Genomic DNA, 24,206 nt, shown 5'->3' on the forward strand with positions numbered 1-24,206 from the left:
TTAGATAAGGACAAACTTTGTCATGTCCGGATGATCGAATTTATCCGATAGGGATTAAACTAAGTTTAAATATAAGTTATATATCCAAAATTCGGGTTAAAACACAAAATTTTTATCCAATTTACTTGTTAAGATCCTAATCTGGATTATGTTTTTGTTCGATTTACTTGTACAGATTTAAACCAATTAGGGTTTGGTCAATTAAGTGAGTAAGGTCCGGACATACAAATATTTCGTAAATACGTAATGTTGTCCGACCCGGAATCGATTTCCCCCAATTTTAGAAAAAAACCAATTTTTTAAATTGTATTTTTATGTGCATATTTATCATGATGGGCCGAATGTGAACATTGTATGGACCCATTTACTTGAGATCGGGCTTCAGCTAGTTCCAGTCAATCTTCCTGTCCGTCGTTCCTTCTTTTTCAAATAAGAGGAGGGCGCGGACAATCACTCGCCGGTGGAGCGGCAGTAGATGTGCACTCGAAGATTCTGACCATGAATTCGAAAGAAACTTGCAGGACCGAGCTTCGGACTGCGATTCGACAACTCAGTGACCGTTGCCTTTACTCTGCCTCCAAATGGTACTTCCTAAACCCTAATCCATGTTTAGGGATTTTGATTCTGACCTTTTTGTAAAAGTAATCTCTTTCATACGATTTCCATTAATTTCTACATTTATAGTTTCCTTTTTGCCATTGTATGTTTAACAAATTTCTTTTTTTCATTGTTTCTAATTAATGCTTAAATTTCTGATTTGTATTTGTCTGTGTGCCCATGCAGGGCAGCGGAGCAGCTGGTGGGGATCGAGCTAGACCCAGCAAAGTACACACCTTCTAATACTAGATTCCAGCGTGGGAGCTCCAGCATACAGCGGAGGTACCGCACCAATGAGATTACTTCCACACCAACTGCTGGTGTCTCGTACGTGTCCACTCCAGTTATGGAGGAGGATGAGGTTGTGGATGGTGACTTTTATCTATTGGCAAAGTCCTACTTTGATTGTCGAGAGTATAGAAGGGCAGCTCATGTTCTACGTGATCAAACTGGAAGGAAGTCCGTGTTTTTGCGGTGTTATGCTCTCTATCTGGTTTGTTATTGTCTTTATTGGTTGTTCCTTCCACATTCCTTGCCTTTGATTCTGCACAATAACAAGTGTCGTATTAGAGTTAATTCATGTTATCATTTTTTAACAAGTGTTAAATTGGTCATGGATTAACATTAAGGTGCATGAATTTAAGATATTTATCTTTCTTCCTAATGGAAATTGGGGGGGTACAAAATTTTTGAATGGACTAAGAAATAGGGATTTAGTAAATCGTATCCTTTGTGGTGGAAATATGCTCGGGAATGTAATGCTTCCTGAAGAAGGTTATTGTGGGTTCTATGCCGGCAATAGATCTGCTACCATTCGAGCAGTGAACTTAATGTCCATTTTCACCACCCACTTGAGAGGAAAATAGCTGAAGGTAATGATGCATTGCACTTCATTCTGACGAACAAAATGTTGTGAGTGTTAGATATGGAAAGAAGAGTGAGCAATGCTTGCTTACTCTAATCATTTTTGAAATTCAGCAAATAAATTGAAAGAGGATAAAGTAAGTGCAGAGCCCTTACGCATGCATTTGAAGTTACAATTGAAAGTCATAGGAATTGAAGTAAGCCTATTTGTTTTTTACCTTTTGTGACAGGATTGCTGATATCAAATTAAGAAGTGTCAGGGCTATGATTTTCACCTCTCTCTCCCAATCAGTCACTTTTACTTAGTTTCTGCATTACACTGGTCAGGCTAGTCTTATATAACTTTACACATACTGAGGAGCTTTGTATTGAAGTTAAAATTGTGAATTTTCATATTATTGCAAATTACTTGGATATGTGTTTATTAGCTGATACCCATATGACCGGTTATGAGTGTTAGGACAATAAGTCTTCTGGTATGCCCATACGTTTTAGTGAAACTGTGAAAGTTACATGATCGACTAACTGCTTACTCATATTCTAGTATACTTTAACAGAACAGATGAAGATATGGAGGTGTTCATAATATTAACATAGTATTAGATCTCATTAGATTGTCTGAAGAGAAACACTCTTTATGTTCTGCCTCTTCTGCTGTTTAATCATTCATTGGAGGGAAAAAAAAACTGTTATTGAATTTGTGTGAGAAAATCCCCTATGTACTGAGATTTATCCTTCAATTTTCCAATGTATTTTTAGATCTCATATTCTATGGATTCAATGAAGACTAATATATCGTCTATTATGACCACTCCTCCCTTTTATTTTTTCTTCTCTTTGGTATATCCATGTCCTTGTATTTTTTGCACTATCGGGATTTGTTGATTTATTATTCAGAGGAAAACTACATGGTTCTAGTGTTCTACAACATTTCAGACACTTGTCAGCTTTCACAACACTTTTAAGTTCTCTATGTTGAATTCTGTCCCACAAATGACTCTCATAAACCAATACTGTTTTGGATGTATTTGAGCCTTTAAGTTTTGCATATTTTTGGTTTTTCCGTCATTTGAGCGTATTTTTGGTTAACTACTAAAGAATGTGGTTGTATCCATAGAATAGGTTGTTTTGGTTTTTGGACATTCTACTTAAATATCTCAAATGATCATTTAATCTCATTTAACTTCAACACTCTATGATCTGATGAAGTTTGTTTGTATTTGCGAAGTTCTAATCAAAGCACTTTTTCTCCTTGTTGCTTCATGAAGGCTGGAGAAAAGAGGAAAGAAGAAGAGATGATAGAACTTGAGGGGCCTCTTGGTAAGAGCGATGCTGTGAACCGTGAACTGGTTTCTCTGGAGAGGGAGTTTTCAACTCTCCGTAAGAATGGCATGATTGATCCATTTGGATTGTATTTGTATGGTCTTGTGCTCAAAGAAAAAGGCAGTGAGCATCTCGCTCGTACAGTTCTTGTGGAGTCTGTGAATAGCTACCCTTGGAACTGGAATGCCTGGTCTGAGCTGCAGTCATTGTGCACTACAATTGACATATTGAACAGCCTCAGTCTCTGCGATCATTGGATGAAGGACTTCTTCCTGGCTAGTGCTTACCAAGAACTCAGGATGCACAACGACTCTTTGTTGAAATTTAAATACCTGCAAGGCACTTTCAGTTTTAGTAATTATATCCAAGCTCAAATTGCAAAAGCCCAGTACAGTTTGAGGGAATTTGAACAAGTTGAAGTGATATTTGAAGAGCTTTTAAGAAATGACCCCTATCGCGTTGAAGACATGGATATGTATTCTAATGTGTTATATGCAAAGGAGTGTTTCTCCGCCCTAAGTTATCTTGCCCATAGAGTTTTTATGACTGATAAGTACAGACCTGAATCTTGCTGCATTATTGGGAATTATTACAGTTTGAAAGGGCAGCATGAGAAGTCGGTTATGTATTTCAGGAGGGCACTCAAATTGAACAAAAATTATTTATCTGCTTGGACACTAATGGGTCATGAGTATGTCGAGATGAAAAACACTCCCGCAGCAGTTGATGCATATCGACGGGCTGTCGATATAAATCCATGTGATTACAGAGCTTGGTATGGCTTAGGACAAGCATATGAGATGATGGGAATGCCCTTCTATGCGCTTCATTACTTTCGAAAATCTGTATTCTTGCAGCCAAATGATTCACGGTTGTGGATTGCTATGGCTCAATGCTATCAAACTGAACAGCTCCACATGCTTGAGGAGGCAATCAAGTGTTATGGAAGGGCAGCAAAGTGTAATGACAGGGAAGCGATTGCCTTGCACCAGCTTGCAAAGCTTCATAATGAGCTTGGGCGTGTTCAAGAAGCAGCATTTTACTACAAGAAGGATTTAGAGAGGATGGAATTTGAAGAAAGGGAAGGACCGAATTTGGTAGAAGCTTTACTTTTTCTTGCAACATATTGCAAAGACCAGAAGAGATTTGAAGAAGCAGAGGTGTATTGCACCCGCCTGCTGGATTACACTGGCCCGGTGAGTTGTAGTAGCAAGGGTGCATTTGGTGTATACTGTACAATCTATATGGATATAAAATCTAGTTATATGATTCACATTGCATGCACATTAAAATATCTGTACTTTACTGGTTGCAGGAGAAGGAAACAGCAAAAAGTTTACTTCGAGGAATGAGGATGTCACAATCTATTCCATCGATGGATGTTGAGCATTTCCCTCCCTAAATTCTCCATAGAAGCAGAGGTTATTGTACTGCTTCTTTCAGTTTTGGGGTTATGAAAAATCAACATCATCTGATTATGTCAATGGAAGTAGGAACTTGAATTATGATGGCTTTCAAAGCTGGGAATTCAGTGCTGCAAAATAGTCTATTTCTGATCAACTTCTTCCTAGTCACCTTTTACAAGTGAGTTTCTAGTTATCGTTGAGATTATTGTGAGTTTACACTGCAATAACAATTGACAGTTATCTCCTGAAGTCTTCATATGATAAAAGGGAGAAATCATTGAAAAAATGCTTTTCGTAGACAATCGTGGAAACTGTGTTTGAATTTTCTTGATGGTTACGTTTATTCACTAAAGAATTCATGTATGTTTCTTCCAATGCCAAATGGCAAATAGCAGGAGAGTCCATGGTTTTTGACTTCGATAATACTCTTGTTTTCTTACTGCATATTCACATTGTGCCATAAATGGCATCACGAAGCTGAACATTCTTTCAGATAAAATCCATAATACACAACAAGATAAGCCAAATTAAAAGGATAAAAACATGTAAACAATGACGTGAAAATAAGTTGGTACTCCAAACGAAATCACTTTCAGCATAAGCTTCGGTGATATCTATGAAATTGATGCAGGCCTGCAAGAACATCACAACCATCATTACTTTAGACCAGAAAACAGCCGGCATACTTTACCCTAGTATCCCTCTGCTACTGTAGGATACCTCACCGTTAACAAGGGCATTTTAGTCATTTAGTATGATGAAAGCCCGGGAGATGTACCAGAAACTACCACCTTCATTGTAAACCTCAGCAAACAACACCAATGTACAGAACTGAAAATTTTTACTCACATTGCTCATGAACATGAAGAACTAAGACAACAAAGCTTTGTCTACCTTTCTTCTGCTGCTTAACATGGACATAATGGTTCGGCTTCGTCCTAGGTTTTGTTCATATCTTCTTTTCTTATTGATTTTCTGTCTCCCTGTACTTTCTTTCTCTTCTGGCCACAAACGTCCTTCCAAAGGCATCATAAATAATTCTACAATATCTCCAAATAGTTACCCTTCAATTGCACCGGCTTTGACTCCGGCACCATCATCAATTGATCCAATATCAATACCCCCACATTTTGACCTCTCAATTGCACCAGTTCATGCAACAGCTTCAAACCCACCACCATCATCAACTAGAAAGGTTGTGAAGGCTGTTGCTGCCACAGCTGCTGTTTGTCTATTTCTTGCCGGGATTGCCTTTGTCTTCTTCTACCTGATATTTACAAGACGACGCCAGAAAAATGATATCAATACAGGCCACCAACGAGGCGAAGATGCCATGGTAGCTCCTAAAGAGTTTCAGGTAAATGCTAATAATGTGAGAGGATTAGTTATGGATGAAGATGGGCAGAATGTTCTTTATATGAAAAAATCAGAAGATGGGCAACTCAGAGTTACTTTCAGGAAGATGAGGTTTAATCCTAGTTATGGAGAAGAGATGGAAGAAGGAGGAGGAGGAGGAGGAGGAGCAAAGGAGATGGATGCCTCCAGAGGATTGCTGGAAAAATCTAAGCGGACAAGACGTTCATTTAACCACAAATCCTCTTATACAATTGATTCCAAGAAAGTGAAGGAATCAGTTACAAAAAATCCAACTCTGTCTCATGAAATTGAATCTTCAGTTACACCAAAGCCTGCACAACCTTCTAACCTTCCCAAAGTTATTCCAATGAATCAAATTCCACTTCCTCCTCCTCCCCCGCCCCCTAGAGAAAAGAAAGTCGCTGTGCCGCCACCATCACCATCACCACCACAACCTCCTGCTCCTCCTCCCCCTCCCCCTCCCCCTCCCCCTCCTCGTACTTCACATCTTCCTCCACCTCCACCACTGCCACCATCAAAAACTCTAGAGACAAAAAACTCTATTCGACCACCAAGGGCTGGTGGTATGAATTTGCCAGTGAAAACACCATCTGCACCAAAAGGAAAAGCAAATAATAAGAGCGCGGAGTTAGCTTCAACAGAAAAGGGTCTGAAAGGTACGGGTCATGATCAGATGAAGCTGAAGCCATTACACTGGGATAAGGTTAAAGTTGATGCCGATCATTCATTAGTGTGGGATCAGATCAATGATGGGTCTCTCAGGTAATCTGCAATGAAATATACAAAAGCATCAAGTCTTCCTTTCTTTTTTTCTTTTTTTTCTGCTAATGATTTTATGCGCTAATCAGAGTCGACGATGATCAAATGCAAGCTCTGTTCGGATACACAACCTCTGGCAAACCTCCAGATGGAAATAAGGCCGGATCAAGTTCAGGAAGTTCTAATCCTGTCCCATCTGCTAAAGTCTTTATCCTCGAGCCTCGGAAGTCCCAGAACACAGCAATCGTAATAAAATCTCTAGAAAATTCGTGCAAGGAAATCCTTGATGCACTTCTTGAGGGCCAGGGACTCACTGTGGAGACCCTTGAAAAACTAGCCAAAATTTCTCCAACCAAAGAAGAAGCCGCCAAAATCATGCAATTCAGTGGCAATCCAGCTAAACTTGCAGACGCTGAATCATTCCTATACCGCATTCTGAACCCGATTCCTTCAGCGTTCATCCGTATCAATGCAATGCTTTTCAGATCAAATTACGAGCCAGAAATTCTTCACCACAAGGAGTCCTTGCAAATACTTGAAATGGGTTGCAAGGAACTAAGAGCTCACGGGCTCTTCTTTAAACTCCTTGAAGCCATTCTCAAGGCTGGCAATAGAATGAATGCCGGAACCTCCAGAGGCAATGCACAAGGTTTCATCCTCAGTGCTCTTCGAAATCTTTCTGACATTAAAAGCACTGATGGGAAAACAACACTACTTCAATTTGTCGTGGAACAAGTGGCTCGATCGGAGGGTAGACGTTGCATGGCCAATCAAAATCATATATTTGGCAGACCTGGCAGTGAACAAAGCAAAAGCAGAGAATTAAATTTGGAAAGAAAGACAGCAGAAGAGACAGATAAAGAGTACCTAGTACTTGGCTTATCAGAAGTGGGAGCTTTAAGGACTAAATTTTCCAATGTAAGGAAGGCAGCTACCATAGAGTACAACAGCTTCATCAATACATGTAACTCTCTGACAACCCATGTTGCAGAAAACCAGATGCTTGTGAAACAATGCGCCAATGGTGAGAGGGGAGGATTTTTGAGAGAAATGAAAGGGTTTTTGGAGGAGTGTGAGGAGGAGATTAAGGTGGTGAAAGAGGAGCAAACAATGGTCATGGAACATGTGAAGAGAACAACAGATTATTACCAGGCAGGGACTTCCAAAGACATAGGAGAACACCCCCTCCAACTGTTTGTCAACGTGAAAGATTTTCTTGATATGGTTGATCGTGCTTGCACAGATATTTCTCAAAAGTTGCAGAAAAAGAGTAGGACAGTAAGTACAGGATCATCAATCACGCTCACCCCCAACAAGATCACAACTACAATGACACCTGTGAGGTTTCCAGACTCCCGCTTACTTTTAATGTCAGATATGTCTGGATCATCTTTCAGTGAATCAGATTTTGATTTCTGAGAAAGAGATGGCTAATTTTCACAAAATCTACCAATGGATGTTGAAAATCAACAAAGTGTTCATTCTTAATATGGTTATATTGTGGTGTCAATCTTCTTGTTTACTTTTCAATATTAGTTTTACCATCCTCGGCTTTCTTGTAAAAAACGTGTAATGCTATTTTTACGGATCCAATGTTTGTTGTCCCAATTACCCCCAATGCTGAAACTTGTTCTGTGGTACAAAAAAACAGAGAGGATGATTTAAATACCAATAACAGTAACCAGCCATACAAGGTTATATTTCCTCAATGGGGGATACGAAAATTTTTCAGCCATCACATCCATATAAGCAACAAACATCAAAATGTACAAGTTGAATTTCATCAAGCTATTAGATTAGGCATTATTCTTCCAGATTACTATTGTTAATTCAGTTGAAGGACAAGGCATCATCAGTGAAGTTTTACAAGGTCAAATACACTGCACAAGCATGGAGAAAAGAGGATGTAATATACCATAACCATTTGTTGTGTATTGAAGACTACCACCTCTTATCTCTTCACATACCAACATAGGTCCTCTGCATCAGCATATGCACCATATAAATAAAAACAGAACTCATAAGAAAAGCAGGCTCAATTCCCGGGGGCCAAAAGTGATGAGCCTATACCAAAATCTGCGACTATAAAACTAAGGCTGCAGAAACCAGTGTCTAACGCTAACTGAACAAGCAAGACATGAAAAGAAAAGAGACGCAGAAACCAGAGTGTCTAACACTAACTAACTGAACAAGCAAGACATGAAAAGAAAAGAGACTGAATTAACCACCTAAACAGAGAGAGTTCCTACGACCTTACCTATCATGCTAGAGGAACGAGCCAGCCTGAATGTCAGGCTATGTCCATGCATACAATTGGTTCTGCCTCCACAGAATTAAGCACATAGGATTCCTGCACTCGAGAATCCACTTGTGCCAGAATTGACAAAGTCCATTGAGCACACAATGGACCTTGCAAGCAGCAAACTTAATAGTCGATGAGAAAGAAATGCAAGAAAGCTGAAGATCATCTACGAACTCAAGAAAATAAGAGATAAAAAATAGAAATAGAAGTCCAATATGCACAAAATATCAAATAATTCACAAAAGCATGGAAAATTGGAAACAAAAGGGTATAGAATATGCTATAACCAGTTGTTGTTTATTGAATACCATACCCACCATTATCTATTCACATACCAAAATGGGTCCTCTACATCAAACATCTGCACGATATATGTATATAAGAACCAAACTCATAAGAAAAGCAGCTCAATTCCCGGGTGACAAAAGTAATAAGCTGATTACCCAAATCTGCGCTATGAAAACCAGAGAGTCTAACACCATCCAAAGACATGAGACACAAAGAAAAAGAGGGACCCGACACAACCACCTAAATAGACAGTTCCTAGGACCTTTCTATCAGGCTATAGGAACGAGCCAGTAGAAATGTCGGGCTATGTCCATGCACACTTGGTTCAGCCTCCATAGCATTATGCTCATAGGGCTTCCTGCATCCCGGGCAGCGCCCATCCCCCTCAAGAATCCTCTTGTGGCAGAATAGACAAAGCATGAACCCGCACAAACAGGGCAAAAAACTAGAGTCTGTGGGATCCAAATCTTCATAGCAGATTGGACATGAGGAAGGCACACTTACTGCACTGCTATGAATCCATGGGATCCGTCCCTGACCAAAATGCCGATCAGTATTTGGAAAACTGCGCTGCTTCAACAAATTCGGCAGACTTTGAGGCCTAAAAGCATCATCGGGCCTCCACGCCCGGTTGTGCATGGGGTTCTCAGGAACCATTCTAGAACCCTCTCGTTTTGAATTCTCAAGACCCAAACGCACCCCAGCTGAAGATTTTGAATTCAAATGCTCAACAGGCTCGGTCTCCTGGGGCGGTTCCTGACAAGAGTTTCTGGATTCTTGATTATCGCTAGCTACCAAAGCATCTGCAACTGCCTCCCAATCATCCAAGCAGCCGTCATCCTCACCTTCTTCCTCTTCAGTGATGTTGCCAGAGCAACGGCCACCACAGCTGCTACTGCTACTGCTACTCCCGGTAAAATTAGTTCCAGAATCAGTACCGCCCAGAAGAATGCTTGTGGGACTGTTGGAAGGCGACTCTGAATCGCTCTCGTGATGGATAGATCCATCATTCTCCTCAATCCCGTGGCTCCTTCGCCTCATCTCTAGGTCATTCATAGGTCGGTTTCTCTCAATGCCCACGTCGGGCATGCCTTCTCTATTGGTTCCATCCTTAAACCCCTTATACTTCACAGAACCTGCCAAACTCACATGAATTGGTTTAATAAAAAGATTTGTTTTTTGAAAAGAAGCAGAACAAAAAATCACAAAAAACAAGATCGCCCCAAACAGCCCCACCTTGAGAAAGCCATTGCTCGCGACGAGCGTCAAGCTTGCACTGCTTCAATTTGGCATTACGGTTGGCCTAAATCCCCGAAAAACAAACAAAAAAATCAATACAGAAGCAAAAATCAAACAAACACGAATCCATAATTCCATATACATACAGAAAACAGAACACATAAAATCAATGCTACACACAACGATATAGATTGAAAGACCGAGAAAAAACATACCCGCTTCTTCTTGCCGAAATCTCTGGTGCCGGGGACAGAAGAAAGGTAAACGTTGACGGAATCGGAGACCATGGTTGCAGAAATAGATTGGACTTGCGAGATCAGATTATTTGCAAAAAAACCTAATTTCTTGACGAAGAGAGGAATTTTTAGAGAGAGAGAGAGAATCGGAAGATACGAAATTTTTTCAGAGAGAGAATTCGAAGCGACAAGGATAGTGGATAACGGAAACTACTCTGCTCCTCTCGCCCTCTTTCACAGACTCTCAGAACAGAAACCTCGCAGACAAAGATATATAGATCCATGTTTACTCAATTACCCCCACATTTTCTCTCTATTTACTGGGTTACCCAAGAGAAGCTTTCGCAAATTTCCAAACAAGTTGTGGGCACTTTAGTCATGATGATTTTATATTTGTGAGACTCATGAGAGGAAACGATGTCGTCATGGAACAGTCAATGTGGCGTCGTTTCGTCTGTATTGTATTTTTGGCTGATTCAGTTTGGTACTTCAGTCAGTCAGTTAGGGGCATTCCTAATTTTGTTTTAGGCATTAATTAGGGTGTTGCGTGAATCAATTAGACAATTAGTGTAACTAATAAATGTGTTTTGTATTCTCCTCAAATTTGTCTTGAGATTTGAGGTTTAGTGGGTGAAACGGTTTTGCCTCTTTTGTATACATTGTTTCCCATTTTTCATGTAGATTTTTGGTTAAATACAATTTCTCGTTCCTCAATTATACACCTAGTTCATTTTAATTGTTTAATTATTTTTTTCGATTTCATTCCTCAACTATATAAGACAATATCTAGTTCGTCCCTTAGATGACCATGAGTAGGGTTATCCACAGTCAATTAATATAAGGTTTTTTCTTTTACTTTTCGATTATAGATCAATTTTTTTTCTTTAATTTTTTTGTTCTTTAAAGAAACATGTAATTTTTTTAAAAAAAATAACCGACCGATCGATTCAATTATCGATCAATTTGGTTATGACTGATAATTTTAGACAGTTCTAGCCATGAGGGACAACAAAAGGTATTTTCAGGATGAAATTGAAAAGGATAGTTTATAGACGAAAATAAAAATAAATATATAGTTGGGAGATTTAATACAAGATTTTTTTTTTGGGTCGCATTCTATACATGTCATTCAGTATTTACGTAAAAGAGTTAATAAAAAAAACTAAATAATTAGTGTGTTGTTTGTTTGATATCAAAACAAAATTGCAATTAAAATCATCGGTTTTATTTATCCCCAAATTAATGAAAACATTTGTAGTTAACGAACCACGCAAATAGCTAAGGACAAATGCAATGGTGAAGTGGTATTGGGCCAACAAAGATGTTGTATTTTGCTGATGTGGTTGTATTGTAAAATGTGTTTTGCTTATGTGGCTGTATTGGGATAAGTGTTTTGCTGATGTGGATGTATTGATATTTAATGTTTTGGTGTAGTTTTGTTGTGGATAATATGGAGGAATGGAATGTTGTTGGGTTGGGTGGAAAGAGAAAGTGTGTGGGAAGAAAAAGTGTATAGAAATTTGTGTTTTGCTGATGTGATTGTATTAGAATACGTGTTTGACTTGACTTTTTGTGTAATAGAGGTGGGACAGGACCAAAAAAAATGTTGGCCCAGTAAATTGTTTCTTATTGCATTTGCCCTAACAATCTAGTTCATTACTCAACATAAATCCCAAACCGTTTGGATTGCAACACTCTCCCCAACTTCTTACATCGACACCGTATTGTCAAACAACAAATTCTTTCTCGACCTCTGGTTGTTGGTCAGTGCTCTCTTTCAGAAAACAGAGCACACCAGAAACACAGAGGCAGTGACTTTTGATAACAACTATGCTCGACATCCTACATTGAGATGCAAGCAAGTACAGAACATGGATTTCGAAGACGTAGCGTTGCCAATTCGAATATTGAATACAGAAAAATGGCATGGCCGTGGAATCAAAAATTCATATCCATCAAGTCCAAAAGATCGACTAGTTTAAACCATTTGTCATATGTTATATTAGTCTTTATAGCATGTAGTTCAATAAAACAAAGACCCCACCTTATTTTGCTAATCGGATACAGCAGTGGTTCCTCATTTCCTGGTATCTTTCACAGCTTTGAAGGGGACTGGTACCATCCCCATGGTTCATCTGACACATACCGAGTTACCTGCTTCACGCTCAAGTAATTATCAAGACCCCTGCAAAAATGATAGTACAATACCAGTAAGACTTCAAGCTTATCGAGGAAGTATTTTCAATATCAAACTTTTAAGTTTTAGGCCATACCATTCCCCTAGTTCACGCCCAAAACCACTACGTTTGTTGCCTCCCCATGGAGCTTGACAGAAGCATGGCTGTGAGCAATTGATCCACACAATGCCTGCCTGAAATGCCTGCAAAAAAGAGACATCAAATTATAATTCACTTCTAAACCTGCTTATCAATAAATAAACATTGGCACGACCAAAGGGTCTGCAAAGTTCTTGCGATTGAATTACATCTCACCTTGCTTACGCGGTCACACCTTTCTAGATCATTTGATATAACAGCGGCACCTAAACCATAACTGCGAAAAATCAACGAACGTTCAGATTAAAGACTAATACTGATATGAAGCAAGAAATTCAAAAAAGTACGCGAGAATGACATAATGGAAAAGAGAAAACATAGAAACAGAAAATGAACCACATAACTTCAGAGAAAATTTCAGCACAAGCTTAGAGTGTTCAAATTTTAAAAGCTGTTCGACTAACAACAATCAACTTACTGGGTATTGTTAGCCAATTCAATGGCTTCATCTTCAGTACTAAATGTTTTCACACATAAAACTGGTCCAAAAACTTCTTCCCTCCAGATTTGCATGGAGTTCGTAACATTTGTAATAATGGTTGGTTCAATGAAGTATCCCTTTGTCAAATGCTGCCACCCATGATACACTGCTCATCATCATCATAAATTGGGGACGGGGGCAAAAGGGAAGGGGAAAAGATAGAAGCAGTTCAATTAATTACAAGCAGATATTTGTACCTTGGGACGAGCTCCACCGCACAAAATGGTGGCACCTTCACTCTTAGCAGTTGAGATGAACTTACATATTTTCTCATACTGCAGGGGCAAGGTAAATATTATTAATATATCATCCCTATTGAACAAATCAGAGTGTTTTAACTTGGAGTCAGTTGTATGAGTTTCATTGTTTTGTTCCTATTCCCTTCCAAAGAGTCAAAAAATAAATAGATGTGCAGCCATTGGTTTACTTTGTTTGATTTTTGAAGTTAAAAAAAAAAAACTCTTTAACATTTCACAACCACAACTTTTCAAAACAAAAGGAGAGAGTGGTTTTCAGAAGTTGAGACAACCGATTGCCATGAGAAGTTAAGAGACTCTTGAATTTCAATCTAAGCATGAGGATTCCCATCCCAAATGCACCATTGTTTTCTGGTTTTTATTTTACTATTGGGAGCACATCACGTGATTCTATTATTTCAGTTTTCCTTTTCTTTTTAAAAAGCCTTTACAAATCTTTTTAAAAAAAAATTCTACTCTTTCATTCTTTTTCCAGACCTTTTGAAACTGAAACCATAAACATCAACTCTAGGGATATCATTCCACAAGTAATTGTGCTCAAGTTTTATATCTACAACGACAACGATGTATCTACATGGCAGAGTGTCCACAGCAAATATCAACATACTTTCAACTCAAAAGACGGTGGCAAATATTAGGAGGGAAAGAACTCAGTATGAGTGCAATAGATGCATACAAGGCAATGGGACAATAACAAATATGACATTGCAGTTTCTTGAACTGTAAGTGTCAACCACCTTCCAGAACATGAAGCTAACTCAGCAGCAAAAGTATGATTATTTCCCTCCAAGTCCCTATTAAGACAAATTCATGCAGTAAACTGAAATAATAAAAATAGCATCCTTACTTGTCCACCACTAACGACGGGGCCCATCCTGCAACCTTCCTCCAAGGGATCTGAAATTTTAATGTTTTTACACCATTTCACAAGCTTGTCTAAAAACTCTTCAGCAATTTTTTCCTGAAATATTTGCAAAGAAAACATAACCAATTCATAAGAGGAAAAAAATAATTCCAAAACATACCACATGCCAATTTAGCAGCAGTAGCTATTGAAATTGTCAGTCATAGAACTTTGAATTGGCTAAAACTGCCTTGCACATCAAAGAGCATGTTCTATCTACAGTCACCCCGTAAGAGCTTATTTAGATCCTAGGTGATATTGCAAGTCTTTGGCATTATGGCTTGGAGATTCTTTGTGCAGGCTAAATTATCTTGGGCATGTACTTACGGTTGTGCATCAGGAGGTTAAATAAGTTTGATTTGGATCTCATGAGTATATACAGCCCAGGACAAGTAAACTACATATGGAACTTACATGCACAATAAGACGGGATGTTGCGCTGCAGATCTGACCATTTGTCCAAAAACACCCAAAGGCAGTCCACTCAGCAGCTGTTTGAATCATGTACAAGGGGAACATAAACATCAATTTTCCTTGATTAATTTCAGATGTGCAAAAGCCTTTAATGAAAAAATTTGTTTCCAACAAAGTGAATATATGAATAAAAGGATAAATGCACTAATAATACAAAAAATAAAATTATGTTTCAGAAGACACCAACCCTTATCAAGATCAATATCCTCAAACACAACAATGGGACTCTTCCCACCAAGCTCCAGAGAAACAGGCTGCCGAGACACCAAATAGAGTAAATTTCGCAAATATGGCTCAAAGTTTGACTTAGACAGTAAAAGACAATATATAAGTGAATGTTCAAATTTTGGAATGTTGGCATACCTTGACCATTTGAGCCGCAGCTGTCATTATCTTGCTCCCAGTAACAGAACTTCCAGTAAATGCAATCTATTAAGATCTAATTTATTAGCTGTCATCTTTAGGAATAGTAAATAACCAAAAGATCTCGTAGTAAAAGTGTAAAACAAATTGAATAAGATATCAGAAGCCCACTTCATTGTACTTTTATGAAGATAATGACAGGAGCAAAGAGCAAAGAATATATGAAAACAAAAAGAACCTTGTCAACATTGGGATGTGCTGCCAAAGGAGCACCAGCTTCAGGGCCCAATCCAGTGATGATGTTGAGAACGCCGGAAGGAAGACCAACCTCCCTGCATATCTCAGCCAGTTCCAAACAGGTCCTGAAATTGAAATCACTGTGACAGACCATTCCACAAGCAAAAACAATGACAAAACTTGGTCAAATCAACATAGAACGAATACGCACACAGATGCCAATTCAGATGGCTTCAGAACTGCAGTACAACCAGCAGCCAGGGCAGGAGCTACTTTCCACGTGGCCATCAATAATGGGTAATTCCTTCAACACAGAACACAAGCAATTCAGAGATCTCTTAAATCAACAGAGATCATTATTAGAAAGATTATTCCAACCCGTAACCTCAAAGGCTAGGGATGAGTATTACCGAACTAACCATTATAATACCTTTGAAATCCATCATTACACTTAGACTGTGCAAATATAAAATATAACAGGAGCATAAAACCATAATATGAATGCATGCAACTCAAAAGACAGGAGTTAGTGTTATTTAAGAGCAAGTACTTATTGATAACATAACTAAAAGTCAACTTATGCATAGTATATGCAATGACGACAATAGTGTGTTTCAGTAAGAAGTAATGCTGTTCAAATAACGTCAGAGAAAGGACTTTTTTTGCTTAGCAGAGGGAAAAATTGTTCTTGTGTATAAAAGAGCAAGCTCATGAGTCGGTGGAAGAAATTCACACAATTAGAACCAAATTGTCAGAAGGATTTTTTTTTTCTTCTCTTTCCTTGAAGTCAAAAGAAAAGTTTATTCCAGAACACAAAGACACTGCCACTCAAAGAATGAGTACAAGAAGAACAAAAAAAAAACAGTAAAGAAGAAAAAAACAACTAAAAGTAAAACAAAGGCTACTCTAGGTTGAAAATATCAAACTGTAACAAGAATTTACGCAGACGAGTCTTGGACAATACTTAGAATCTTAATTGAAATGAATAGCAAAAATTAAGAACATATAGGTCAATGTCATTCGGTAACAATTACAAGCCTGAATTAGTTGAATGAATATCTTAAACAGCTTCAGAAAGTTTCCCAACAGAGAAAAAACCCTGTGACATAAATACCGTCGAGCTTCATATCACAGCTGTAGTCCATCAAACAAATTATTGTTAAGGCCATCCGAAGTTCTACACTATTTAAATCAGTCATCATCATGTTAGGGTATATCTTTTACCAAGGTTCTTGGCTCATAGAAGCACTATAGGAAAAGACCACAAGCATCATATATCATCTCGATAAGAAGCATGTCAAAACATATCATAATTAAATATGTCATTTTAAACAAGTGAATAGGGAAAAGGACAAAAAGGACAAAAAAAAAAACTCCATAAAATAATTTATACACATATTATGAGGACTGATTAAATCACTCCAACAAACCTACTCAAAACAGCAATATGTTTGTGTGTGTAATGAGCAGAGACAACATCCCCAATTTATGTTCTCTCAACTTCGTAACTCATATGAAAATGTGGCACTTCACAAGTATCCCACCATTGAAAATAAAATTGGATAGCAATGCCAAGAAAATAACTATTTCCTATTAACACTAGAGCATGTACTATTAGATCAAAGCTCAGAGATGCACTGGCAAACAGTTCTCAAAGAATACCAAGTCAGCAGATCTGAAAAACATAAATAAACAAGGTATAGACAATAATACCATGGAGTGATCAACCCAACGACTCCAAGGGGTTCCTTAAGAACATAACTCTTAAATGCCTCCATAGGAAGAGAAATAGGAGCCTTTTGCTTTGCATCTAAACCTTCAGCAAGATCTGCATAGTACTCAAAGCATCCAGCCACATCATCCTGGGAAAAATGAACCAGCACATAAGGCAACAAAGACAGTATTTAGTGATGCAACATACAGAATACTATAGAGACAAATTTTTATGTTTAACAAGCATACTATGTCCCATGCTGCTTCATCAAGTGGTTTCCCACAATCAATCGCTTCAAATTTTGCTAGTTCAGACTTTCTCTCTGTTACCTGCATGGAAACAAACATGTAAAGACCAAAAGAATGAGCATAAAAAAGACATAAAATTGATATACTTAACTGCTAAGGAGCAGGAGCAAACAAATTTATGCAAATTATAACAACTACCATATGGGGAAAAAAATGAACCACTTTGATCATTAGCAATCACAATAGAATGTGTCTCCAATCAGAAACTCAGGTGAGTAGTTAAATACATAACAGGAAAATGTCGACAAACTTTTTTTTTTCTCTGTAATTCATTACAATGCAAATGCACAAGCAAATAAGTTTGCAGAATTTAGTTCAGATGTTGTAATGAACATAGAAGACTAAAAGTTAAGTGAGCGAAATTCAGGCTAAAGTTCATTTTGTTTTAAAATGCCAAATTCACATTTGAGCATACTCGTTCACTTCTCTAGATCAATCAATCAGCCTACATCCTAAAGGGAAGGAAAATTCACTAGGCGTAGAAGCAAACCAACAGAATTCTTCACCTCCGAAAGTAAACCATGTACTACCCTAAATAAGAAAATGGTCTAACTAAATAAGAAAGATCGCCAAACAAGGCAACTACAATACCTTAGCAGCAATAGCTCGCAAGTACTTTGCACGCACGGCCCCAGATGCAGAGGACCAATCTTTCCCTTTATTCCTAGTGAATGCTCTCCGTGCAGCTTCCACTGCAAGCCCAACATCTTCGGCAGTGCCAGCAGCTATATCTCCTGACAAAAGTTCCACAAACTCCACACCTCAGACTCTAATCAAAGCTTAGAACACGAACAATTCAATTACTCAACAAATCAAGATCACATCGTAGAAGATCACTGCCATGTTTAACTCCTTCCGAATACAGTGTTTGAACACTGAAAGAAAATGAAATGAAAATTGTACACATATTCAAACGCACCTATAATTTGTTCGGTTGCGGGGTTGACGACAGGGATGCGTTTCTTCAGCACAGGCTCTCTCCACGCACCGTCGATGAACAGCTGTCGGTTAGGGATCGTGGTAGCCATTTTTCACTGAATTGATCGCTTCTGCTAATGTAGTTCTTTTATAAGAAAATTTTGGATTTTTTTTTCCGTTTGGTGGGCCCCGGCTGGATAGTGATTATTGACTAATTTGCTACAATTTCATTTTTACCTGGAATTATTCCTCTAATTTAATAACGTTAATGGTATTGAAGGTGCAAATTGAAGAACCACGTCATACAAGTTTATGTTTGAAACATTCGAGGTGGACATAAATTTGGGGCCTAAACTTAGTGCATGTCAACAATAATATCGCTCTGGGTGAAACACTGACCTGTAAAATCTATAACCTCTAAAAAAGAAAAAAGAATATTGAGAAATATAATTATTGTTGAGTTCTGAATGCGAATCTTATCTTCTTAAAACAACCATGTGATACAATCATACAAATATATATATATATATATATATATATATATATATAAATGATACGATCTTCATTCCAATTTCCAACTATTATATTGAGTTAATTACAAATAGGTCACTCAAAGATAGATTTGTTTGCAATTAGGTCACATGAAGATAAAAATTTTAAATTGGATCACTCAATGTTCTAAATTTAAGCAATTAAGTTACTCCGGTCAATTTCCGATCAATTTCTTGTAGGAAATTGATGACATGTCAAAAAAATTTGAAATCTAAAATAAAATTAAAATAGAAATGCCATGTGGAATATAAAAATAATATAAAATTTAAAATGAAAGTAAAAATGATAAGCGACGTTATAAAAAGTAAAAAAAGAAAAATGAAACAAGATCCCGAATGAAAAATGAAACAAAAAAAAAAGGACTCTAATGGGCGCAGATGCTACCCGACCTCAACCAAAGCCACTGAGCGGTGGTGCCGTGGATCTGAAGAGGAGAGGAGCATAGACTTCCGCCTGAGGTAGCAAAGGCTTCTTGATGAAGAGTGTGGCGTCGACTACTCTGGTACAGGGCACCGCAGCCTCTCTCTCTCTCTCATCCTCCCCTCTTTCCCCTCTCCAACCAAATTCACCAAAACTACTAGAAATTCAAGACCACTAGAAACAAAGTTCAAAATGCCTTACCATTGGGTTTAGTCCAAAGCACTCTTGAACTCGCCATTATTGGAATGAATCATGGGTTTTGTTGAATCTACTTGGTCCGGATCTGAAATATGGCGATGGGGAAGCAGGCTATGGCAAGGCGGGTCTGCATCTGGAAAGATTGTGGTACTTTGAAAGGCATGGCTATGGTGGACCTCGGGAGAAAATAAAGGGATATGGTGGCTAAGGAGTGGGTGGTGGTGGCGACGGGGCTGGGGAAAGACGAGAGGGACAAAGAGACAAGATTTTTTTTTTCTTTTTTATTTTTAAAGTTAATATTTTTTTAATTCCACGTCATTTTGGTCCACATAGGCAATAAACTGACACATCAGCAATTTCCGGCGACCAATTGGTCGAAAATTGACCTTCATGACCTAATTGCTTACAATTGAAATATGGACATGGTCCAATTTGAAATTTTTTTCTTTGGATAACCTGATTGTAAACGAGGGTATCTTTCAGTGATTGCGTATGTCCAAACATTCCTATTTGATTTTATATTATTTTAATAAAAAATGGAATATTCGAAATCGAATTATTATTATTTATATCCACCATCGTATATTAAAATTCAATATAGAATTATAGATGCTGTATAGAACCACTAATTTTAGAATAATATATATAGTTAATCCTTGAATATTCGGTTAATTGATGGGATGATGTATCATTGGAAAATCCATATTTGAGTGAAAACGTGCAATGGACCATGAATTTTGCATACCATTGTGTCATTATACATAATGGAACACCAAGTGATCTAATTCATTTGTAGCAATGGATATAGGGATAGATAGCGTAAATATAGCACGAATTTTATACCTACTTTCCACCCATATATGTTGTTTGGAGTGTGAATTGATGCATTAAAGTAATTTATTTAGTCTTCTAATATCTACTTATAGCCGGATTTCTTATCCATAAGTTTAATGGGAGACTGTGAGTGGGGCTGAGATTTTACAACCAAATAAGAATTGGTAACGAATAAGAAATTGAGGGGCGAGGGCTTACTGATGACTGATTGCTCGCTGTCCTTCATAATGGGCTCCTGGTTCTCATTGAAGCCCAATAAGGTAAAGTGTGTGGGCTGGCCCCCCAATTATCTGGCTTCAATTTGTAATGAATGGTTTCCTAACCTCAATCCAATTGGGTAGTCCATGGACTTCAAATTATACATTATCAAAGGCCCAGAACCAATAGACTTATTTTATGTTTGGGAACTATAAAGAAACATATTTAAGAAAAGGGATCAAAGAACAAAGTGTAACAGTAAACATGATTGATGAATGAAATCATCATTGCTGATCCAATTGGATAGGGTCTGTTGATGAAGGTTTTAGTTAGCTGGTGTAGTGGTAGTGTCTCTCCCCACACCATCGAGGTAAAGGATTCGAGACATGGAGGCGTTGAAACAGGGTGAACTAAAACCCTCTCCAAAAAAAGGCGTCTTTTTATTGATAGACGTCTTTTTATTGATGAGGGTTTTAGTTCGCTCGTCATCAACGCACTGGTGTAGTGGTAGTGTCTCTCCCCCACACCATCGAGGTCAAGGGTTTGAGGCACGGAGGCGTTGATGACAAGCGAACTAAAACCCTCATCAACAAAAGGCGTCCTTTTAGTTCACCCTGTATCTTGTATCCCCGTGGAGGACTACCTCCGTACCTTGAACCCTTGATCTCAATGGTGTGGGGGAGAGACACTACCACTACACCGGGTCTTGCAAGAAGCCCATTAATAAATAAATAATACCCTCCAAAACACATATGAAAAATACAATCCTGTGATCATTTTGACTCTTCTTGTGCTATTAGAGCGAATGCAATGCTTGCAAGAAGCCCATTAATCCATAAATAATGCCCTCCAAAACACATATGAAAAATACAATCCTGTGATCATTTTGACTCTTCTTGTGCTATTAGTGATGGTTTAGGAAAAGGTGAGATACTTGAAAGTTTTAAACCCAAATTGATAGTGATTACTATGTAAAACTACGTAATTCAAAAGTACACGTATAATTGAAACACAAATATGAAGAATTGGATATGTAAAGGATTTAGCGGAAGCATACCTGATTAGACCATGATAATATGTAATAGCCTGCAAAACAGAAATTGACATTGTGTTCCTCTCCTTTTCTGGACCGTGGACAGACAATGAGATTTGTAACAATACCAAAATGAAGAGGGGACCTAGCTTCTTTTTTCTCTTTATAATGTCTTTTGATATGCTCTCATTATGGGGCAGTAATCAGTGTCATCATGCCTACACTTACTAATATTATGCAAATACATGTGTGTTTAATGTCCATAACCGTACAAATTACATAAAATTAGGCATACCACTATTGTCTCAATAGCTATAATCTTTGATTCGCTTTATAAAGTAAAAATTACAATTAAATCGAGCCCACCTTTTGGAATTATTCTCCCAAAGTGTATGTTATTGATCATTTATACTCTTATTGCCCCAACTCATATAATTATTTACTTTGATTTCCAAGGAGAACCAAAATAGGTTAGTGACGTTTATGAAAGATGCGCAAACTTGGTCAAAGATTTTCAGGAGTACTTGAATACTTTACACATGCATGGCAAGAGATTAGAGATATATACCTAAACAATTCCATGTCATGAACCATTGTTGGATATGTGTGTTTGTTTGTTTGCTGACATGTATGCTACAAATGGGGGCAGAGGGTGAAAGCAATATGCTTCCCATTCTCTTCACCCATCAAACCATTACAGAATACTCAAAAGTTCACGAAATCCCTTATTTTGCCAAACCAATTCTTATATTCTCTATAAATTTGATCCATTCCACACTCTTTCCCCCCTCACCATATCACAAAACAATGCATTTCTACCAAACTTCTGTTCCAAACTGTGATTCTGAATCACAATGCTCTAATTATCTTCATTCGCAGCCAAGCCTTCCTTCTGTTCCTTCACTAACTTCACAACCCCAACTACAACACTGCAGCAATGCCTACTGTTCTACCACTCTCAAAGGTCACAACAGCTACATATCCTCTCTCACGCTTGCCGGAAAATTCCTCTACAGCGGCTCCTCTGACAACGATATCCGGTTGTGGAACCGGAACCCTTCAAGTTATGAACCAGATGATGATGATGATGATGAGAAAGAAAGTTTAAACGACAACGTTGTCGCAGTAGGAAAGGGTGCTGTGAAGTCACTAGTTGTATTGGGAGATAAGCTTTTTAGTGCTCATCAAGATCACAAAATCCGGGTATGGAAGATCAATGATCAAGAAAAAGATTGCCAAAAATATACCCGTTTAGCAACGTTACCGACGCTAAACGACCGCGCCATGAGACTACTGGTACCGAAGAATCATGTTCAGATAAGAAGGAACAAGAAATGTACATGGGTTCACCATGTTGACACTGTCTCTGCACTTGCCTTGTCCAGTGATGAGACTCTGCTATACTCTGTTTCATGGGACAGGACAATCAAGATATGGAGGACAACCGACTTCAAGTGTCTGGAATCAATATCAAATGCCCACGACGACGCGATAAACACGCTGGCCTTGTCGAAAGACGGAGATGTTTACACAGGATCAGCTGACGAGAAAATAAAGGTGTGGAGGAAGAACAATTCAGCAGAGAAAAGTCACTCTCTTGTTGATACACTTGAGAAACACAAATCTGGGATCAATGCACTGGCATTAAGTACTGATGGGTCAGTATTATACTCCGGTGCGTGTGATCGCTCGATACTAGTTTGGGAGAAGGAAGATGGAGGCGCTATGACCGTGGCAGGTGCGCTCCGGGGGCATACAGAGTCCATATTGTGTTTGGTGGTTGTTTCTGACCTTCTCTGCAGTGGCTCTGCAGATAAAACTATCAGAATCTGGAGAGGTGTTGATGGAAACTACTCAGGTATGGCAATTTTAGAAGGTCATGGAGGGCCTGTCAAGTGCTTAACAGCGGCAATTCACCATGAAAGTCCATCTGATACTTGTTATGTTGTTTACAGTGGTAGCTTGGACTGTGATATCAAGGTATGGAAGGTTATGGTTCCTCTCCTTTAGAGGCTTTTCTCCTTCTTTTGAAGAGATTTGTGTATTTCGAAGTGATCCATGAATTATATATCTGAATTTACTGAATCAAAGCAGAATACATGCAAACAGATATCAGATTACCAGATCAGTAAAAAAAATGCATTCCTTTAAATTTCTCAAATAAGTGATTGGCTTGTGTGATAATGCATGATATACTAACAAGAGGATTCTTTTTTTTAGCCGAGGAACACCCAACCCAGCATGTTCCTTTTTGGACAGCTGAGTGGGTGTTGGGCCGTCAAAATAGCTTGTACCACGCTAATAGCATGTAAGACTGAATCAAAACTCATGCGGATAGGGTCTCAGAAGTGGAACAAGCTTACGAAATCAGGATTCCACAAGGAAATATCTTTATTGGTACCGTATGCCTTCAAGTCTAGAAAGAAAATCAACTACGTTATGGCTAAGTTAAATCAGGGTTGGATATAAAACTGCGAACATAGATATTCATTAGAAATCTCACATCAAATGAAGCTTTTGTTAGATATTTTGAGTGTTATCTAAACACAAGTGGAGTAGAAGTTAGGTAAAGGTCATTTTTCCCAAGC

The 24,206-nt window shown here is 38.3% G+C and overlaps 5 protein-coding genes across 5 annotated transcripts; 3 read left to right on the plus strand and 2 right to left on the minus strand.

Annotated features, from left to right (window-relative positions):
• The first annotated feature begins 395 nt into the window (after positions 1-395).
• Positions 396-4,492, plus strand: LOC120016566 (anaphase-promoting complex subunit 8). The gene is made up of 4 exons (XM_038869402.1): positions 396-584; positions 784-1,090; positions 2,730-3,980; positions 4,100-4,492. Exons 1-4 carry the CDS (start codon positions 499-501, stop codon positions 4,184-4,186), a joined length of 1,731 nt encoding a protein of 576 aa, XP_038725330.1. The 5' UTR covers positions 396-498; the 3' UTR covers positions 4,187-4,492.
• Positions 4,493-4,644: 152 nt separating this feature from the next.
• LOC120016565 (formin-like protein 8) lies at positions 4,645-8,705 on the plus strand. Its single transcript, XM_038869401.1, has 2 exons — positions 4,645-6,329; positions 6,416-8,705. Exons 1-2 carry the CDS (start codon positions 5,104-5,106, stop codon positions 7,743-7,745), a joined length of 2,556 nt encoding a protein of 851 aa, XP_038725329.1. The 5' UTR covers positions 4,645-5,103; the 3' UTR covers positions 7,746-8,705.
• A 199-nt stretch (positions 8,706-8,904) lies between these two features.
• Positions 8,905-10,631, minus strand: LOC120016567. The gene is made up of 3 exons (XM_038869403.1): positions 10,371-10,631; positions 10,153-10,219; positions 8,905-10,052 (listed from the first exon to the last, which is right to left on the minus strand). Exons 1-3 carry the CDS (start codon positions 10,440-10,442, stop codon positions 9,172-9,174), a joined length of 1,020 nt encoding a protein of 339 aa, XP_038725331.1. The 5' UTR covers positions 10,443-10,631; the 3' UTR covers positions 8,905-9,171.
• Positions 10,632-12,265: 1,634 nt separating this feature from the next.
• LOC120015978 (betaine aldehyde dehydrogenase 1, chloroplastic-like) lies at positions 12,266-18,534 on the minus strand. The gene is made up of 15 exons (XM_038868516.1): positions 18,385-18,534; positions 18,057-18,199; positions 17,406-17,486; positions 17,157-17,305; positions 15,655-15,747; positions 15,445-15,568; positions 15,207-15,272; positions 15,031-15,097; positions 14,784-14,860; positions 14,313-14,426; positions 13,406-13,483; positions 13,146-13,297; positions 12,884-12,944; positions 12,665-12,771; positions 12,266-12,576 (listed from the first exon to the last, which is right to left on the minus strand). Exons 1-15 carry the CDS (start codon positions 18,491-18,493, stop codon positions 12,486-12,488), a joined length of 1,512 nt encoding a protein of 503 aa, XP_038724444.1. The 5' UTR covers positions 18,494-18,534; the 3' UTR covers positions 12,266-12,485.
• A 3,723-nt stretch (positions 18,535-22,257) lies between these two features.
• LOC120016764 (protein JINGUBANG-like) lies at positions 22,258-23,688 on the plus strand. Its single transcript, XM_038869678.1, has one exon. It carries the CDS (start codon positions 22,258-22,260, stop codon positions 23,626-23,628), a length of 1,371 nt encoding a protein of 456 aa, XP_038725606.1. The 3' UTR covers positions 23,629-23,688.
• The last annotated feature ends 518 nt before the right edge of the window (positions 23,689-24,206 follow it).

Source organism: Tripterygium wilfordii, chromosome 15 (genome assembly GCF_013401445.1).
Source record: "Tripterygium wilfordii isolate XIE 37 chromosome 15, ASM1340144v1, whole genome shotgun sequence".
Taxonomy (NCBI): Eukaryota; Viridiplantae; Streptophyta; class Magnoliopsida; order Celastrales; family Celastraceae; genus Tripterygium; species Tripterygium wilfordii.

Coding starts and splice junctions, on each gene's coding strand:
- LOC120016567 (XM_038869403.1), bottom strand. CDS start 10,442: ATGGTCTCCGATTCCGTCAACGTTTACCTTTCTTCTGTCCCCGGCACC. Junction 10,220..10,370: donor ATTTCGGCAAGAAGAAGCGG/GTATGTTTTTTC, acceptor TCGGGGATTTAG/GCCAACCGTAATGCCAAATT. Junction 10,053..10,152: donor CGAGCAATGGCTTTCTCAAG/GTGGGGCTGTTT, acceptor TGAGTTTGGCAG/GTTCTGTGAAGTATAAGGGG.
- LOC120016565 (XM_038869401.1), top strand. CDS start 5,104: ATGGACATAATGGTTCGGCTTCGTCCTAGGTTTTGTTCATATCTTCTT. Junction 6,330..6,415: donor ATCAATGATGGGTCTCTCAG/GTAATCTGCAAT, acceptor TGCGCTAATCAG/AGTCGACGATGATCAAATGC.
- LOC120016764 (XM_038869678.1), top strand. CDS start 22,258: ATGGGGGCAGAGGGTGAAAGCAATATGCTTCCCATTCTCTTCACCCAT.
- LOC120016566 (XM_038869402.1), top strand. CDS start 499: ATGAATTCGAAAGAAACTTGCAGGACCGAGCTTCGGACTGCGATTCGA. Junction 585..783: donor CTTTACTCTGCCTCCAAATG/GTACTTCCTAAA, acceptor GTGCCCATGCAG/GGCAGCGGAGCAGCTGGTGG. Junction 1,091..2,729: donor GGTGTTATGCTCTCTATCTG/GTTTGTTATTGT, acceptor TGCTTCATGAAG/GCTGGAGAAAAGAGGAAAGA.
- LOC120015978 (XM_038868516.1), bottom strand. CDS start 18,493: ATGGCTACCACGATCCCTAACCGACAGCTGTTCATCGACGGTGCGTGG. Junction 13,484..14,312: donor CCGTCGTTAGTGGTGGACAA/GTAAGGATGCTA, acceptor TTGCCCCTGCAG/TATGAGAAAATATGTAAGTT. Junction 12,772..12,883: donor GGTGTGACCGCGTAAGCAAG/GTGAGATGTAAT, acceptor TCTTTTTTGCAG/GCATTTCAGGCAGGCATTGT.